The 17,720-nt window shown below is 38.4% G+C and overlaps 3 protein-coding genes across 7 annotated transcripts; 2 read left to right on the top strand and 1 right to left on the bottom strand.

The window, feature by feature from the left end:
• Positions 1 to 67: 67 nt before the first annotated feature.
• On the top strand, positions 68 to 10,418 carry LOC109994969 (guanine nucleotide-binding protein G(o) subunit alpha). Its single transcript, XM_020648515.3, has 9 exons — positions 68 to 217; positions 722 to 857; positions 955 to 1,139; positions 1,589 to 1,749; positions 4,557 to 4,685; positions 8,793 to 8,922; positions 9,026 to 9,097; positions 9,442 to 9,529; positions 10,064 to 10,418. The coding sequence occupies exons 1-9, from the start codon at positions 179 to 181 to the stop codon at positions 10,252 to 10,254; spliced, it is 1,131 nt and encodes a 376-aa protein (XP_020504171.1). The 5' UTR covers positions 68 to 178; the 3' UTR covers positions 10,255 to 10,418.
• Positions 10,419 to 10,699: 281 nt separating this feature from the next.
• On the bottom strand, positions 10,700 to 12,075 carry LOC109995084 (neuropeptide B). Its single transcript, XM_020648690.3, has 2 exons — positions 11,812 to 12,075; positions 10,700 to 11,048 (listed from the first exon to the last, which is right to left on the bottom strand). The coding sequence occupies exons 1-2, from the start codon at positions 12,073 to 12,075 to the stop codon at positions 10,920 to 10,922; spliced, it is 393 nt and encodes a 130-aa protein (XP_020504346.1). The 3' UTR covers positions 10,700 to 10,919.
• A 36-nt stretch (positions 12,076 to 12,111) lies between these two features.
• Positions 12,112 to 16,386, top strand: LOC109994845 (B-cell receptor CD22-like). 5 transcript variants are annotated; one of them, XM_065964669.1, is made up of 10 exons: positions 12,112 to 12,254; positions 12,843 to 13,829; positions 13,912 to 14,238; positions 14,333 to 14,587; positions 14,739 to 14,981; positions 15,085 to 15,175; positions 15,483 to 15,537; positions 15,836 to 15,957; positions 16,043 to 16,102; positions 16,190 to 16,386. In XM_065964669.1, exons 2-10 carry the CDS (start codon positions 13,778 to 13,780, stop codon positions 16,227 to 16,229), a joined length of 1,245 nt encoding a protein of 414 aa, XP_065820741.1. In that variant the 5' UTR covers positions 12,112 to 12,254; positions 12,843 to 13,777; the 3' UTR covers positions 16,230 to 16,386. The 5 variants fall into 5 exon arrangements, with proteins under 5 accessions (XP_065820741.1, XP_065820742.1, XP_065820744.1 ...); XM_065964670.1 differs by having other exon boundaries at positions 12,112 to 13,559; positions 13,716 to 13,829; XM_065964672.1 differs by having other exon boundaries at positions 12,112 to 13,829; positions 14,355 to 14,587.
• Positions 16,387 to 17,720: the final 1,334 nt, after the last annotated feature.

Here is a 17,720-nt window from a genome sequence, read left to right as displayed (position 1 = left end):
TGTACTCTTACTTTGAAGGTTTGTCCACCTGTGGTTAACAGCTCGAGGGCATTTGGAGAGACAGGTTTTCCACACGTGCTCCTAATTAAGCAATTAGCTACTACGTTTCTTGCTAACACTGTCTGTTAGCAGTTCAGGCTGTACATCATACGACACCGGCGACAGAGCGAGCAGAGCGATGTTTTGCTGTCTAAATAAACTACCAACCCCACTTCAGGTATTACATATTAACGTCATTGGTTAGCTCATAATTAACTACTTTATTTTCAAAACACTACAACCAAAAAGTGGCGCTTTGCGGTTAATATGCACCAAAACATGGTAACTTTTTTAATAGAATAACTACTAGAGTAACTAAATTACTTAATAGAATAAACCTTTAGGATGCTAGTCAGTTATTAATTATAAAGACAAAACATTACGAACCATTTATTTAAATGGTGTATAAGTCTTGTGAGTGTTTATCCGTCATTTCAAGGGAATAGCTTGTACAGCTAAAGTGGGAAAAAAAGAAAATATTTGCTCCTTATACAATTTACTCAGAATTTAAATGTTTATTTTATTTTTTTAAATTACACTTCCGAGATTACATTCAGACATACATTTCTATTTAATTTTGTGTTTTAATTGTAAAATAATTTATGGGATGTTTGTAGTAGCTGTAAAGGTTTCACAAACAAGACATTGTGCAGTTAGTTATTGGCTTCAAACTGTTCTTCAGATCTGCATGAGAATGTGCCTTCACCAGGACAAAACAGGAGAGGATAAGAAGGCCAAACTGCAGAGCTCTAAAATAGAGCAGGATCTCTGTGAACATGCCAGGACTGAGATGAATGTGGTGAAAATCCTCCTGCTTGGTGGGTGAACTACTGAAATGTTAAACACATTTATCAGGTCTCATCACAAAATTATTGACATTTTGAAGTGAAAGCACTTCTCTGGTTTGTGTGTCAGGAGCTGCAGAGAGCGGGAAGAGCACCCTGATCAAACAGATGCAGATAATACACAGTCATGGCTTCACCAAACAGGAGCTCATCAGTTTCAAGCCCGCCGTCCTAGACAACCTGCTGACCTCTATGAAGGTTGTTCTGCGAGGAATGGGGATGCTGAGGATTAACCTGGCTAACAAGAAGAACAAGGTGAGGAGCAATAAGGTAGAACTTGATCAACTCGGAAACTGAAGTGCCAGACTGCTCCAGAATTAGAGAGGAAAAAAAAGATTATCAAATGAAAGCATAAAATCTAAATGAATTATAGCATTTTAAGTGTATGTGTGATATGCTAAGAAACAGTTGCTAATAACACATCATTAAAAGTACATTTTGCAGTCCAAAATTAGCTCTATAGAAGCTGCTTTTCTTTCCAGTACTTCTTTATTGCACTAGGTGTCAGTCTTAATCTTTCAATGGAAGAAAATCAATAGAGGGTTGTGAGCGTTTCAATTTGAGATTACTTCATATTTGCTCATTTAGGCACAATCTACAGTGTTGTGATGTTGTTTAGTGGGGAGAAAAACACATTTACTCTAATCTGATTGACAATATATGATAGGTTTCTTGTTCTGATTATATTTTTTCTTATGCATTAGATACATGCTTGCTCTGTCCTGTCCTGCAGCCAGTGTTTGGAGGACGACCAGGAGCTGCTTCCCTTTGTGGCTCATGCTTTCTGTGCGCTTTGGTCTGACCAAGGGGTGCGAGCAGCTGCATCCAGAGGTTACGAGTTTGAGCTGAACGACTCGGCACTCTAGTAAGTAGAATGACCTCAAGTGATCTATGTTGCCCAATTATGACTGACAGTGCAAATGTCAGGAGAAATTGCCCAGTTAGAAGTTGTGTCGTCACTTCTTGTCAATGCTGAGCAACAGTAAAGCAAGTGCTGGGAATAACCGATCGGCAGGAAATGATTCCTGTGACATTTTAGAAAGGGAGCCTTAATTAGGACCAAATTAAAAAGCAGTGTTTGCAGACATCCAGGAGGGTGGGAATGAGGGTGGAGAAGATGAAACAGGGATGATTTTAAATAGCATTTTTCTTTTTTTAAAGAGCATAAAAAGTCAAACGGCATCATCGGTGGCATTGCTTATTCTGTTTATCACTAGACGACATCTCAGCATTTTTTTAAATGTAAAAATATTATAAAAGAGAAGTTACTGGTATAAGGCCAGCAAGTTATGTGAGACATTTTATATTTGAGTGGGCTGAACGTTTTTTTTTTTTTTTTTTTTTTTTAAACTGCTGTCCTTCAGCAATCGTGCCCTTTAGACAGTTGAGCCAAAAAAAGAGGCCTGTTCAGTGTCATGAAATCCTAAAACACTACTCAGCATTGATGACACTGATTGAGTCTGCGTTACATCATCAGCTTGAAGTACTGATCATTAATTCAAGTGTGGGCTATGTTTTGCTAAATGGCAGTATTGTTGTGCACTCTGCTTAATGCCAATGCTGAAGTGTTATTTAATCCAAAAAAAGCATTACGTATACCCGTCAAAATGTGTCTTTGGAGTGTTTTGTACTCCAGCATTGGGCAAACACTTACTTAAATTATCCAATAGCTAAAATGTTATAATAGTAAGGCAGGCAGAATAAAGATGGCACTGATGCCACAGTATTTTTCTATTTCATGTTTCATTATGTAAAAAGAATAATTCAGAATGAGTGCAATGACAGGTGTGTCACTATGTTTTCCCCGGATACTTGACTCAATTGGAATTTATTTTTCTACCCGTTTGTTACACTATCAGAGGATCATTTCAGCTAATTCTGGTTGATTTGTGATTGTTTAAGTATTCATACTATGTTCCTCCAGATTGTCACTACCCATTGTCCTGTCCTGAAATGAGTGACCATTGGTCAGTTCACCAATGGCAGGTTTAGTGGACACATTTTCCATAAAGAAATCCTTTAGTAGAATCAAAGTACAGAAAAAGGGAACCAGAAATTACACCGTAACTAGAAATGTGTACAACAAGAACACATCTGGAATATTAATCACCTAATACTTGGTACAGAACGGCTGAGCTACCACCCCCATTTGCACTAAATATAGAAATCTTCAGACTGGATGAGCTGATGTCAATTCTCCTATTGACATTTGTATATTTTATAAAATCCTGGCACTGCTGTAGCAACACATAAAAACAAGAATTAAGTACTGTAAACATTATAGTTACTTTTATAGTCAATATAAAATGAAGTTTTTATCATCAGCTTAGCTTGAAATAAATGCACTGAGCAGATGTTCTGATCTCATGGGTGAAAGGGGACATTGTGCACATCTGCCAAGTTAGGGGTGACATCACTTGGCCAGGCTGGGAGAGCTGAAAATGTGAAAGCTTCATTATCAGAACTCGATTGGTGCTGGAGGACCATATAAAACTCAGCCATCTTTATTATAGCCCTCTTTCTCACTCTGCTGGACCCCACATTGATTTCTGCCTCCAGAAATACTGGATCTGACTAGGTTGTGGCACATTTGAACTCCCTGGGACCTGGAGACATTTCAATGTGTAAAATGACTTCTCAGACGATAGTTTTGGCATGAACTGAGCTCTTAATGTTGCTAAAAGTACTTTGCACTTGCAGTAAGTGAACCGTAATGTAACTGGTTTGCCTTAGAAACTACTTTGATTTACTTGTTAAAGCTTTCAGTAGAAATAAGGAGGTAGAGTTGCATAAACATTGCATTGAGTTTGAACCTTTCTTTGCCACAAGATGAATGTTAGATTATACAAAAAAATCCTCTAGAGCTGTTAAAAAGCTGCACATTTGTGTGCAATATTTTTTTGTTCAGTTCAAGTCAAAGAACTGTATTTCTCTGTTAGCAATGTATTGACATTGGCTATTTAGAGAGCAACAGAAGCAGGTCGCATCGGCTGAAGTGCAATCCTACCAACCATCTGATAACATCTGATAGTGATTTTGCTTTTCATAGCAGCAACCAGTGTGGTTCAAATATGTTGTTGTCTACATTGGTGGTTCCCAACCTTTTTTCCTAGGAGCCCCCCTACTTGTATCAGAGAAAAGCTGAGCCCACCCCAGGACCCACATGAGAAAAAGTGATGCATTACTTTAGAAATAAATTAACAAAGTTTGGTAGTTTTTTTTTCTCCCATAGGCAGCAATGGTTAAATAAATAGTCAAAAAAAAGAAATCTCTATCCATTGGGCAAATGTGGTCAATGTAGATGTTGATGTGAGAGAGAACAGCAATCTCTGCTTTAAGGAATAGTTTTGCAGCCAACTGTCTGACTTAATGCACACTGTTTATCTTAAGTCACATCAACATACAGAGCCATCTCAATACGTCTCAGATACCTCATCAACTGGACACTCAGTGTAGACATGGTCGCTTGATAAATCAAGACAAACGTCATAAATCTAAGATGTTGCTGTGATAAATTTAGTTTCTATTTTATCTATGCATCTAAAGAAGCCCAAACATTGAGTGTCTTGTTCTGATGACATCTGGAGCTGTGTATATCAGTTCACAACTGACTTTCTTTGAAATACTAACTCTCGTCTGTCAGTGATAATGTTCTTTCTGTCCCCGCTCCAGTTTCTTTGAGAACATGAATCGAATCATCGCTCCCAAATACGTTCCCACTGAGACAGATGTTCTGAGAGTGAGGGTGAGGACCTGTGGAATCGTTGAGATGCAGTTTCAAATAAACGAAATTATCTTTCGGTAAGAGTTATTAACCTGGCACAAATTCAGCAGTGGTTACAACTTGATGTTCTATTCACAGACAATTGCATACCAATAAGTTGTAAATTGAAGTCCAAAAGGTACAAGGCTTTAATGACTTCACATTCAAAGCTCTGTGAAAAAAGTCATATTATAATGTCATTGTTAGAGTGTAGCATGTCCTGGACATGGAAAAAGGGGTGAATAACTTTACTATAGCTAACGGAAGCTCACCACCCATTAGTTAACTAGACTACTCTTTCCTAGAACTAAATGAGAGCTCACTCCCTACCAACCTGCTAGTCTCCTCTTTCCTAGTGGAAGGAGCTATGTAAAATTACTCCTCTAACACCCTTTGGAGGACAGATGAACAAGTTATAATCACAGCCCCAGGATTATCTGCCTAACATTCATTTCTAGAATAATTAGATTCAAGGATAACCCCTGGTATAGGACTCTAGATTACCCCCCAGAGAGGGAATAACTGTGAACTCCCCCCGCTAGGATTTGTGTAATATAAATCAGTAAGACAAGTGTGCCGTGGTGTGACTGCTCAAAACTTACCTTCCGAGGTACACGGGGTCCTTAAGGGGAACTTCCAGTCTTTGTGGTGTAAATGATTTCAGTCAGAAAATGCTTTCAAAAAGTTTCCGAAAATTTATTAAAAAATCTCATGATATTCCAAATACAAAACAGTAAAAGATATAAAAAATGGAAAAGAAAAGCAAAACTCAAAGACGAAAGTCTCTAAACCTGTGAGTGTAGACACTTGAGGTTAAAAGATCTTGGCTCAGAGACTAAGTCCCAAAATTGGATTATCATTATTGGTAATACCAAGTTCATGTGGTTTCAGCTCGAAGACCGTGAACCGAGCAGATACACAGAAGAGCTGATACTCAGAAACTCTATACGCCTACGAGCTCCTATGTGGTCTTGCTTCAATGTATGGCACACCTATCTTGACCTCACAGGAGTGTAGGCACTACGAGTGTGTGTAAGTTTAACAGGAAATGTTGAAAGCTGAAAAAGGTTATGACTCTATGACCTATGTATTAAATGATGAAAGAATCAAATGATAATAAAAGGAAAAAGCAAAAACAAATTCAACAATTGCATAACTCTTTCTGATCTTTCAACATAGAGACACATGAAAATTCCTAAATATACATGTTCCATATTAAATGTTCCACCTTCACTTTGAATGGGACAACAAAACTGTTGGCATCTTAAAAAATGATCATGAAAAGTCAATATTAAAAACATCAATAAAGAAATCCTGACTTTAAACAAGATATTAAACCTGGGAAACTGTTCCAGAAAGAATCTATGCATTTACACACACACTGAAGCTTGATTTAAAATCAGCACACATGGTGGATAATAAAAATAAAGAAATGTTGACGAGTTATTAGCGAGTGTATTTTGGGGCCTTTCCCGTGGGAGTGATTGCTGGAAATGCTAGCAGAGATCGTATGGAATAGTATAACGCTTGTCTGTTTTGTTCCTCCATTGCTTCCTCTCTGTTAGTCTGACACCAGTTTGTAATCCTGCAAAAGTCAAGGCTTTTATCAGTTACTCATAGGCTCAGTCATCTGTGTTAATCAATTTGCCGCCTTAGATAGTGAATAAAGCATCATTTATAGTAAAGAACATCAACTTCATTTGTATACAGCCAGGTAAAGCCTTAAAATGCATGGACGACTCAGACACGAAGACTGGGGTAAAAAGTAAAGTACATGAATACATCAAGTGACAACAGGACACAACGTGTGTAAAACCATCATACAATCTGGGGACAGGCATTGCAAAATGGCTAAGGCTATATATGCAGCAGTGTGTGGTTGCTCCATACTCCTCCCTACACAAATAAACATGACATAAATAAATTGAACATAACTAGCAAATGTAATCCGAATGTTTATTGTAGACATTCTGAGTACACCTGTAATCAATAGGTGGAGCAAATAAAACTGGATCTGTGGTCCCTTTAAGTATTCCTAACTAAATAATGAAGAGTTCCTGGTGATGGAGTTGTTGTATACGAACATGTTGCTTTCCTGGAGAGCGCGTTGTTGAGAATCAGCATCAACACTTGAAGGGTCTCTAACCAAAGGTGAAGTCCTGTGAGCTGAGGGAGGCAGCCACCAGGGCATGACTCGCACATGAAATATTGATGATTTCCCCATGCCCAAGTTATTCCAGGAATAATAACATGTGGAGGAAGCATAGCAATAACACAATGAAACTCAGACCTCTTTCCCCCTATTCTAAGTTTTTTTTTTTTTTTTTTTTTTTTCTCCCCCCCGGTATGAGCAAACATTAATGAAGCTCTCTGTGGCCTCTCCATGTGCTGTGGCGGCAGTCAGTGTGTGTCACAAGAAACGCACTTCATACACACGAGGACATCATACATACTGCATGTACTGTAGCTTCTTCAGTGAGAATGGCATCAACATACGTCACTTTGTTAAATAATTAAGAATCTGACAATATTATGGCATTCTCTTAAATATTTTCCACCAGGAAGTGTTTAAGACACGGAAAACTTTGTATAACTTTAAGATTCAACTATATGGAAATCGTTGATGCATGGTATGTGAGTGTATAAATTGAACACTGGCTGCTTAACCATGTTTATCTGGCCTTTTTATTTTGATACAATCATTGACTTACAAATGACAAATTCTTACAATGTCAGAAGAAGTAAGACTGTCCTCTGTCACTGATTCCAAAGAGAAAAACTAAATTTAAGCCAACATTTCCTCAGCTCGCTGTTTATAACTCAACAGGTGTTCCTCTACTTTTGAGGAAACATCAAAGTCTGCTTGCTGTCATGAGAAGTGTTTTTTTTTTCTCCTGCAGAACAGGAGCTGCTACTGTCAAACGCCACGGTTAACGCTTATTGTCCCCCAGCGCGTTACACTCGGCTCCTGACCCAGGAGAGAAATGCTTCATTGCCTTTGACACGAGGACTGCAATCATGCACCTGGAGACTGTCTGGCCCGCAATTGGAACTCATTACCTGTGTCAGCCAGACCCTCGGCTACACTTGGTGCCAGTTTGTGTTTTGGAAAAGATTACCTCAATATTTCAAATGGGTTTGAGTTTTTCTGTTGTAATGCTGTTTCTTAACAAGTGTATTTTTCAGCATTGCTTACAAATAACACGGTTTATCTGCAGGACCAATTAATTGATTTTCAGTTTAATCTGTCAAACTAGAGTAGTGATCGAGTCCATTGCGAATTAATGAAAGATTTTGCATTAGGTGTAATCCAAAAAACAGACACAATCTCACATGCACAACTAGTGCTGCTTTTCCATCGAGCAGTAGTGAGAGGATGAGCAGAGTGAATGCCACAGGCTACTTCTTCAACTCGTTTGTTTAAGCAGCATTTTTTGTCCCCTGAATGTGTTGCCAGTCTCCTTCTACTTTCATGAAGTAAACAGGATTTTAAAAACCAAAGAAAAACTGATTCTGTGATAAATAACGGACCTTCATGGCCTGGGTAAAGGAATGGAGGCCTTACAGTCCAAACATTTATAGTGCCAAAAAGAAAGACTGTCCAATAAATGATTTTTTTTTTTTTTTTTTTACACTTTTTTTTTTTACACTTTTTTAACACTTTTTTTTTAACACTTGCACTTTTTTAACACTTGCACTTACACAAGTTTACAGGACTGTGCTGCTGCACTAACTATAGAGAAGTAATCACTGCAAAACCACTTTGAAAAACACAACCAATCCTCGTACCAAAGAGGTCAATTGGTTTGGATTATAGCAACACTTGTCAAACATAGTGTCTACATTTGAGTATTTTATTTATGAGGGAAAATATTTGATTTACTCATATTTTATTATAAAATAATATTCCAACTTCTACACCTCTAAAACGTAAATGTTAATATTCTTGTCTATGGAGCGCCTCGTTAGCTTGAACTCTCGAGTGTGTAAATTACATGCAAGATGTCAGGAGTTTAAACAATATAACCTGGTGATGCACAATGAATCCTAATGTTTTCCCTTTTCTATCTATTGATATGTGATCAGTCGTAAACGACACATTGGATGAACAAAGCACGAGTGGGTTAAGTTTTGTTTGTTTACAGGTTGTATGATGTGGGGGGCCAGCGGAGTGAGAGGAGAAAGTGGCTCAGCTGCTTCGACTGTATTCAGGCCGTGTTGTTTGTTGTCGCCCTGAGCAGCTATGATACCACGCTGCTGGAGGACAAATCAGAAGTATGTAATGAAAGAAAGATTCAATTGAGATCACATAAATCAAATGGGAGGATTTTTAATTTGTTCTTTTTGTCTCCTTTCTTCATTTTTTTTCTCTCATTAGAATCGTCTGCAAGAAAGTCTCAAACTTTTTCAATCCATCTGCACCAACGCAGTCTTTACACGTGTATCACTGGTAAGTTTATGAATCATTGTTTTAGATGCTTTTAATTAAAGATGATGATTTAGGTTTCACTTGAGTCTACTTTTCAGCACCTTTCCCTGCATGTCTGCCATTACTGTTTTAAGGCCAATAGTTTATTTTTTTATGTTATTATCTGAAGTTATGATGATTGAAGAAACAAAGACCACATACCAGGTTTAATTTGTAAGACTCTTGGGTGTGGATTAGTCTCATGTGAGATCTGAAGGTTATTGTGACAAACGACCCTTTGAAAGCCATCAAGCAGAGTTTTTTTGAACATTTTCATTGTTTACTTTTTCAGTATAATTCTTGAACCATCTCTTTCTCCACCACAGATTCTGCTAATGAACAAAACAGACCTTTTCCGTGAGAAGATCCTGCACTCTGGAAGACACCTGAGATTTTACTTTTCAAGTTACAAAGGTATGGCTAAAGGGAGTCATGTTTGCTCCCTATTGAATCTGTCTGTCGATACGTTTTTTAATTAGGTTTGTTTGACTTGTGGGACACTTTTGGATTCAGTCCAACACTTCATTTCTAGCTCAACGGTAGCGACATAAGAATAGTCAACAAGGAACTTAAGAATATTTTCACTTCTTTCACTCATTCAGTCCTCGAGGAACTGTGTGTGTGCTTCTATGTTTTGCTGGAGGGGTCATTGAATCCTTGCTGTCCGTTGGGTAATCAAAATTCCTTTAGTGTATGTATAAATCATGCTTTCTGGTGGGATCATGGCCACGCATCTTTGAGATCCTTCACAGAAACTGGGAAGATACTTGGTGTCATATTTTATTTGTGCACTCTGCACAGATTTCAATGTGAAGCCTGTGTCTTGTTTTATCAATAATGAATGATTAGGACCGACTCAGTGTAGTTTCCATTGTAGTTCGTTCGAATCCTCACATTACTGAACGATGTTCCTAGAATTTAAGTTTTTCTTCCTTCCTCCCCATCCAGGAGCAGATGGAGACATAGATGCTGCAGCCCACCACATCACCGCCATGTTTTCATCAAGTCTCAGCAGCCCTGACAAACCAGTGTACCACCACTTCACCACTGCCACAGACACTGCCAACGTTCAGGTGGTCCTCCACATGGTCATAGAGCAGATCATCAAGGAGAACCTAGAAGCCATAGAGCTGCTGTAAACGTCTCCTTAACACTCTTTAGATTGATTTTAGTTATTCATGTAATCACAGTTCTGTTTGTGTTTCTCAGTTTTAATAAGTAAAAATAATTTATTATAAGCTGCACTTTATCAAATTCCAATTTATCCTATTTTAAATGATTTTAATAAAATATTTATTGAGGATTTTGCCTGGTCATTTGCAATGCTGTTTATTTAAAACACTAATTAATTCCAGTATGTGTCAAATCAACACTCATGTTGAACTAGAAATGCACAAATGTATCGTTGAGATTTTAACATGAACAATAACTTGAACTTGCGCCACTCGGGTGGATTTTTTTTCCAGTTTCTTACTTTTTAGACACTTTTATGCTTCTTAAGCCATAAGTTGTGTTTAAGATTGATGTTGCAGGACTTAAATTGTGTAGAGACAAATAAAAGCAGTCACGCATTCAACAAAGAGCTGCGACATGATCTATTTATTGATGAAAACTCAAATATGTACATTGATATAACTTCAACAGTTTATAGTGTTAAGAGGGGTTTATCAGCCAATAAATAGGAATAAACATGTTGATTTTGAACAGAGTATTAAACTTGAATTTGAGCAAAGTTACTTAGTTAATGCACAGTTTTTAAATGGTAATGTCTCCAAGAAGCCGGATTCATCCTCTGCTTTTGTGCTCAGTTTTCTGCACAGTCTGAAGAGTCCAGAGAGAGGAAGACTTCTGCTTTGCACTTAAATGAGCCTTTGACTTCCTGGAGGAGTTCACAGCTCTGTAGGTTTGGTTTGATATCTTTGATACAAACAGGCTGTGGAGAGAGAAACAGACAAATTCAGTTTCATGCACCTACTGTACACTTATCTAGTTATCAAAGACCTTTGTTTCAACGGTCTGTCCCCCATTTCAGGAGGGAAACTGTTTGTTCTTCACCACCTTTAATGATAATTTTACTTCTCAGATGAAGATATAAAAGCATCTAAACACAAGGTGAACATGGGAAGGATAAACTACAAAAAGGTCTACATTTCTTCAATGTGCAAATTGTAAGCCATACAAAAACTCCTGCACCTACTGCATAGAAATTGGATCTCGAAACACTTTGCTGCTTATTTTAAATGGATGCCTTTAAATTAAATTTATTTTTTATAAGCAGATATTCGAATAGCCTACTCTGATGTATTACAGAGAAAATGGGCCATTCATTTTATTGCTGTTAAATAATAGTCTTTTCTGCTCATTTCTCTACTTCTATTTTTCATCTAACACTTTTTAGATAATAGAGGATAGAATATGCAGCATGTTGCAGTTTGAAAGCTGAGTTTTTTTTCCCTGACTGAAATAATCAATGATCCACGTGAAGACGATATCTGGTTTCTAAAGACTAAGCGTATACCTTGATTGATTTGTATGCTGTATATGTAGACAGGTGATAAGAGTGCCCTTAACTTAAGCAAAAAAAAAATCCTTCATTGTCTAATTTACACCCTCAATGGTTGCAAGTCGCCATCCGTAATGCGTAATGGCAAACCCATTCAACCCATAAAGCGTTGATAAAATCGATAACCACTAACCATCGTCTTCAGCAGGAAACTCTGCGGTGTTAATTCAGAAAACACGCTGTTGCTCGCAGCCTCTCCGCTGTCTGACGGCTCCTCTGTCTGCTCGGCTCTCCTGACATACGGTGACCTCCGGATACCTGACAGCAAGCCGGACGCTCTGCCCACTGAGTAGTAGGTCGGTCCGGCCACCTGCTTGTACCATGCGTCAGCAGGACTGTGAGCGAGCAGCACGGAGATGATCACGATGGGGAACACGAGTTTAGCGGGCACCTCCATGTCGAGCACAGCAGCTTGGTTCCAATTTTGCCTGACTGGTCCTCCTCACTGTCAGCGCGCGCTGCTTGGACCCTCCTTGTCAGTCTACTTATAGGGACCCCGTGATCATCCCCACGCATTTCGTCAGTGTATGTGGGTAATTCTTCATACACACGTCTCAGGGAAATACACTCCTCCAGGTGAGATTACAATCACATTTATGTAACCATCAGTATTTTAGTCAATGTTGAATTTGAATGTATTTGTTTGAAAGGGATGATTATGTTTCCAGTACAGAAAGTGAGAGCTTTTGATACTTTTCAACACGTGTCCCTATTTGGGCCTTTACATCTATTGTAAAGTGGCTTATTCAGATACATAGAACCACATACAATATGTCAGCTCTGATTTTATTTTGACCAGAACTTGACCTTTGAACGTTTGAAAGTAATGTGACCCATGAAAACAATTATACAAAACATTTCAGGTCATTATACCTGAAGGTTTCAATGTTGAGAAACATACAGTAGCCAAGAGGGGCAACAACTGAAAAACAACTGAAAAATAATAACAAGTTTTCTGCATAAATGTCTCCATGATCATGTGTCATTTATTTACTTGCAGCTTGTTTGATATAAATGCAGCTGTTTTTGTCTTTTTGCAGTTCATTTCCTGTATTTGCAGCACTCTCCAGTCGATGCTTTTGTATTTGCACACTTGTATCTGTTTTTATCATTTCTAGATTTGCTTCACTTTTTTCCTAATAAACGTTGTGTCTACTGTTGCAGGTCGGTTGCCCTTGTCAGCCACCACAGAAAGAAGTGGCTTAAAAAAATAAAAGCTCCTTTCCCTTCTGGAGATTTCTGGAGCTATCCCGATTGAACAAGCTATCATATTACTGCCTACAAGTGTTAGAGTTGTGCTTTGATTTTATTGTTAACATAATAAATATCTTTAACTGTACATCTGTAGAATAGTAGATTCTTTAGATTGCCTTCTTTGAGAATTTTTGTCTTCTAGTTCTGTGTACTGTATGTACATGGAAAGCCATGTAAAACTGCAGTGAAGTTCCTTTTACAAACCAGACACACAAAGCTGTATCTTACTCTGCTTCTGATTCATCTTTAATGTCAGAGAAGAGTTGGAATGCAACAAGAATATGTGAAACTCTTCAGAGACTACATTTAAACCTCTACACCTGTCCTCTACCAACAGTATTTAAATGTATAGTATTATGTTAACAACAAAGTGTGACATTTGACTTTGACATGTTTTCAGCTTCAACTAGAAAGAGTCCAAGAAACAAAATCTTTTCACATGATATTCATCAGTTACAGCTCTATACTGTCACTGAGCTCAAACCACAACAAAGCCCCGTCACACGTTGCCTCTCATATGCACAGGACTCGCACGTTCCCTTTACGAGGGCTGGTTTCCTACATGTCACATTCAAACATAAAAACAAGCTGAAGTGGAGCACAGTTGTGGGGAAATGATGCACCAATGTAAGTGACCTATTTCACATTCTTAGAGCTTTCTTTGGGCAAATTAAGACTTTTCTTTTATAATGGGATGCTTGTATGTAGATCGGGTTGTAATACAGAGAATACCGTCACTCATTCTGTCTATTTGGAGGCGATAACGATCAACATTACCTACAGAACTTGAAACACCATGAAAGTGATCTCAACTTAAGACGTTAGATTGAATTGTTCTAGGCAACATGAACATTGACGGCAGACACTCATGGTTCCTAATGCCACTGTTTCTGACTGGTAAGTACAACACTGTCATGTGATTAAGATTTAAAAGAGGTGATATGACCTTACAACATATTCATGAATCTGTCTCTTTTAGGTGTTATTTGCAACTGGTGGAAAGTGGAATATCAGCAGCAGCATATGTGTGCAGTGGAAGGCTCGTCTGTGGTTATTCCTTGTTCATTTTCCTCTCCTGGGTCACAGAGAGTGAAGAGAGTCATGTGGGGTCAGGAAAAGTCTCAGAGTTTCATTTCTGAAAGTAATTCAAGAAAATTCCAGTACATTGGTGACACACGTAGCAATTGTTCTTTGAAAATACACCAAGTGGAGAGAAATGATGCAGGAAAATACTCCGTCAGAATCATTACGAACAAAGGCAAAGGGATTCGGCCTACAAATGGAATACTCACACTGAAGGTTGTTGGTGAGTATTGCTCCTTTTAAGAAAAACATCATCAGCTCAAACTTTCACCAATAAATGCAAAGAAGAAAACGTAGGTGTTACTTTGTTCTTCTAGCTTTGCATGTTTCTGATTCAAGACGCAACAGGAGCGGAATAACAAAGGAAGGTGACTCAGTGAATCTGACCTGCTTTAACCCCTGTGATGGTGGAAACTCTTCTGCTTTCACCTGGTTCAAAAATGGAGAACTTTTACATGAAGTACCCACGCTTTATCTCGGCAACATGTCCAACACAAACTCTGGAAACTACACTTGTTCTCTGAAGACACAACCAGGAAGTACTTCAGAAGCCGTAAACATCGATGTCCAATGTGAGAACATGACACAAGATCAACACTTTACAAAATCAGAAAAAGAGAAAGCTTTGATTTTTGAAATCTACAGAATGTTGTCTCTAATCTTGGTAAATGACCATTTTATGCAAAAGAAATAATCACACATCAATTCTGTTTTGTGATTCAGACGGTCCAAGGAACACATCCGTCTTAATCAAGGAGGTGGAGAATAGCAGCAACTTCACCCTGATCTGCAGCAGCCAGGCAAACCCCCCAGTGAAGTTTTACTCGTGGTTTAAAAAGGATGAGGACAATATGGTTGTTGCACATCGTTCTGTGCTCTTCTGTGGTGAAGGGGGCCAGTTTTTCTGTAACGCTGCCAACAAGCATGGAAGCCAAAACTCCTCTCTTGTGAATGTAAAGAGTAAAGGTACGCATGTTACTCAGAGTTATATTACAGTGAGTGATCTGTCAGTGATGGAAAAGCATGGAAATGTTGATAAAGCGCTAACACACTGCTTTTCATTTCACAGCATGTTTGACAACTTTGACCAGAGACGTGTTTATTATCACTACAGCTGTTGTGCTTCTGATCGTGACCTCTGTCATTGTCATCACAATAAGGTAAGCATGTGTTTGTTCTTTTCAGACATGTGCCCCACGTTACAATTCATCTGACAGCAATGAAACATGTTTGTTTTGTGTCTGGAAAAAGCACCGTGGTCACTGATCCATGAAAATCACAATTGCATTGAAACAAAATAATACATTATAACGAGTCAATGTGAGCAAAGAGTCTCTAAAATGTATTCAAATACAGCAATACATACAAGCTCTCTTAGGGACATCTCAACTGCTGTTCTTTGCTTCTGTATTTATTTTTGATGTTAGCGATGATCATGCAATGATTCTTTTTTATAATTTGTTTCAGACTCAAGAAAAAAAGGGCATGGGAACCAAAGCTGGACTGCAGGGAGGAGGTACAGGTGTCAAAATGAGCCTGTTCTTATATGTTTTAACATATTTTTAACATATTCCATTTATTATTTAATGTACATCCTCAAGTTATTCTCGGGGCTTTCAGTTGCGCAGAGGCGGTATGGAAACTGATTTCAGCAGGTGAAAGGCAGATAAAATCCATTTCCATTTCCTGCATCAAATAAGACAAGAAAGTTTTATGTATGAGTGAAACATAAAACAGTCACAGAGGCTAATAATAAAAGACACATATCACATTTATTTTCACGTATTAATCTGGTGCTTTTTTGTCATTACTGTGTTCAGAACACAGATTATGTCAACTGGCTCCCCTGTGACGATAACCAATCACAAGAAGGGATTCAGCTTGATGAAAGGACAGAACTCATCTACGCAACTGTTGACCTCATCAACAGAGAGTCAAACATGTGAGATGCTTATTCAAACTTTTTATCCATTTCTTTCACCTGTTGCATTGGTTGCATGTGCGCTGATGGACTGTTTCACCAGCAGAGGGCAGCAGATGGACTCCTGTATGGATGACCAAAGTGTGATTTACAGCACTGTGTGCAGGTACGGCTCAAGAAACTCACACATTTAAAAGACAATTATTATCACAAGACAGAAAAGGATACAAAGACGTTGTATTGTCTGTTTCAGGCACCAGCTGTTGAACCCTTCAAACACTGAGGCTTCCTGATTTGACATCAAGAACATGCAGTCAGGAAGTAACAAGTGTCGGGATTTTAACTTTCGAGGGAATTTGTTTCAGCAGGATGCACAGCACATGCATCACAGGGGAGATATATGTTATAATCCAGACAAAAAATAAAACATGTAAATGTGTTAACATTGAATTTGAAGTTTTCTGTCCCTTAACACTATTAGTTGTAAACAAGCAGCAAACTTTGGTTTCTCAGCTCCTTTATTTATTGGAAAGAAAACTGTACGGGGATACATTTCTTTACTTACTCATTCGTTTTGACAATTTTAAGACTAAGAAGTATGCACATATTATCGTAATTGGGGGCGTGGCTGGGTTGACTGACAGGTAGGCGGGTGGCAGCTGTGTGCCAGGAGGCTTAACCCTGCATTCATGTGATGTCAGAAACATCAGAAAAACTAGCTTTCTAGATAGTTGGAAAATGCTCATGAACGCCTTCTCAAGTCGGTACAACAACTCAGCAACTCTGGAAAGAATTAGGTGCCTGACTTGACGTCATATTTGTCATCACATTGGGGGCAAAGGATGTTTTGTTAATGTTAAGATACTTTTTATTAATTCACATATTTGCTCCACCTCTTTGCTTGTTTCTAGACTGATTGAAAGTTTGGTTGCGATAGCATTTCCAATATTGGCGACTGCATCATTTGGCATCACAACGCCTCAACCAGTAGAAGACGTCACTGGCACTACATCCATGTTTTATACACTTGATGGTTACATCTCAGTGAGATGCTGCAGAAAGTCACTAACCAAAACAGAGTGAAAGTGAATCCCATCAAAAACGATCTCATTATGTACTATCTGACTTTTCTTCAAATCAAAATACAAATCAGCATAAAGTCAGGAGAAATTAAGAAAAACACAGGAAGGAAATCAATGTTTGGAACACAGGATTTAAAGTGTGCAATCATCCCACACTCTTGTTCAGTGTTACATCAGCCTGATGTGTACAGGTGATGCACATCTTGGCTTCCAAATATTGTCTCATGGGAAATTTAGTCAAACAAGCCGGTCAGGGAACAAACGTTTGTATGAAGCATTTCCTCACAGTTCGCACTGCGTGTTGTTGATTTAGTGCGTATGACAAAAAATAAAATGTCTTTAGTGTGCAGTGTACTATTGGGATGATCATCTTATCCCTGATTCAAAATGAAGGAACAACAGAGTCAGACCCCCTGCTGACACGTTTTCACATGATGCCTTTTACTGTCTGATGCTTACCTCAGTGTCTGAGGGTGGGAATCTTGCTCCTGGGTAAATGTGTGTGTGTTTTGGCATGAAATAAACACGCTGTTATGTTGTGCTGCAAATCACTTATATTCCTGTTTTTGTGGTTTTGGTACCGTGACAGTTAATTTGCTTACTGGGGTGTTTAGTTGCTGAGCTTCGTCAGAGTCATCATAAATTATCTTCTCAGCTGTAAACGAATGCCACTGACAATTTCAAAAGTAGAAAAAGCTCTAT

The sequence above is a fragment of the Labrus bergylta genome, chromosome 16 (assembly GCF_963930695.1).
Source record: "Labrus bergylta chromosome 16, fLabBer1.1, whole genome shotgun sequence".
Taxonomy (NCBI): Eukaryota; Metazoa; Chordata; class Actinopteri; order Labriformes; family Labridae; genus Labrus; species Labrus bergylta.
Note: the sequence above shows the minus strand (reverse complement) of the source record. Positions and strands in the feature narration are given on the sequence as shown.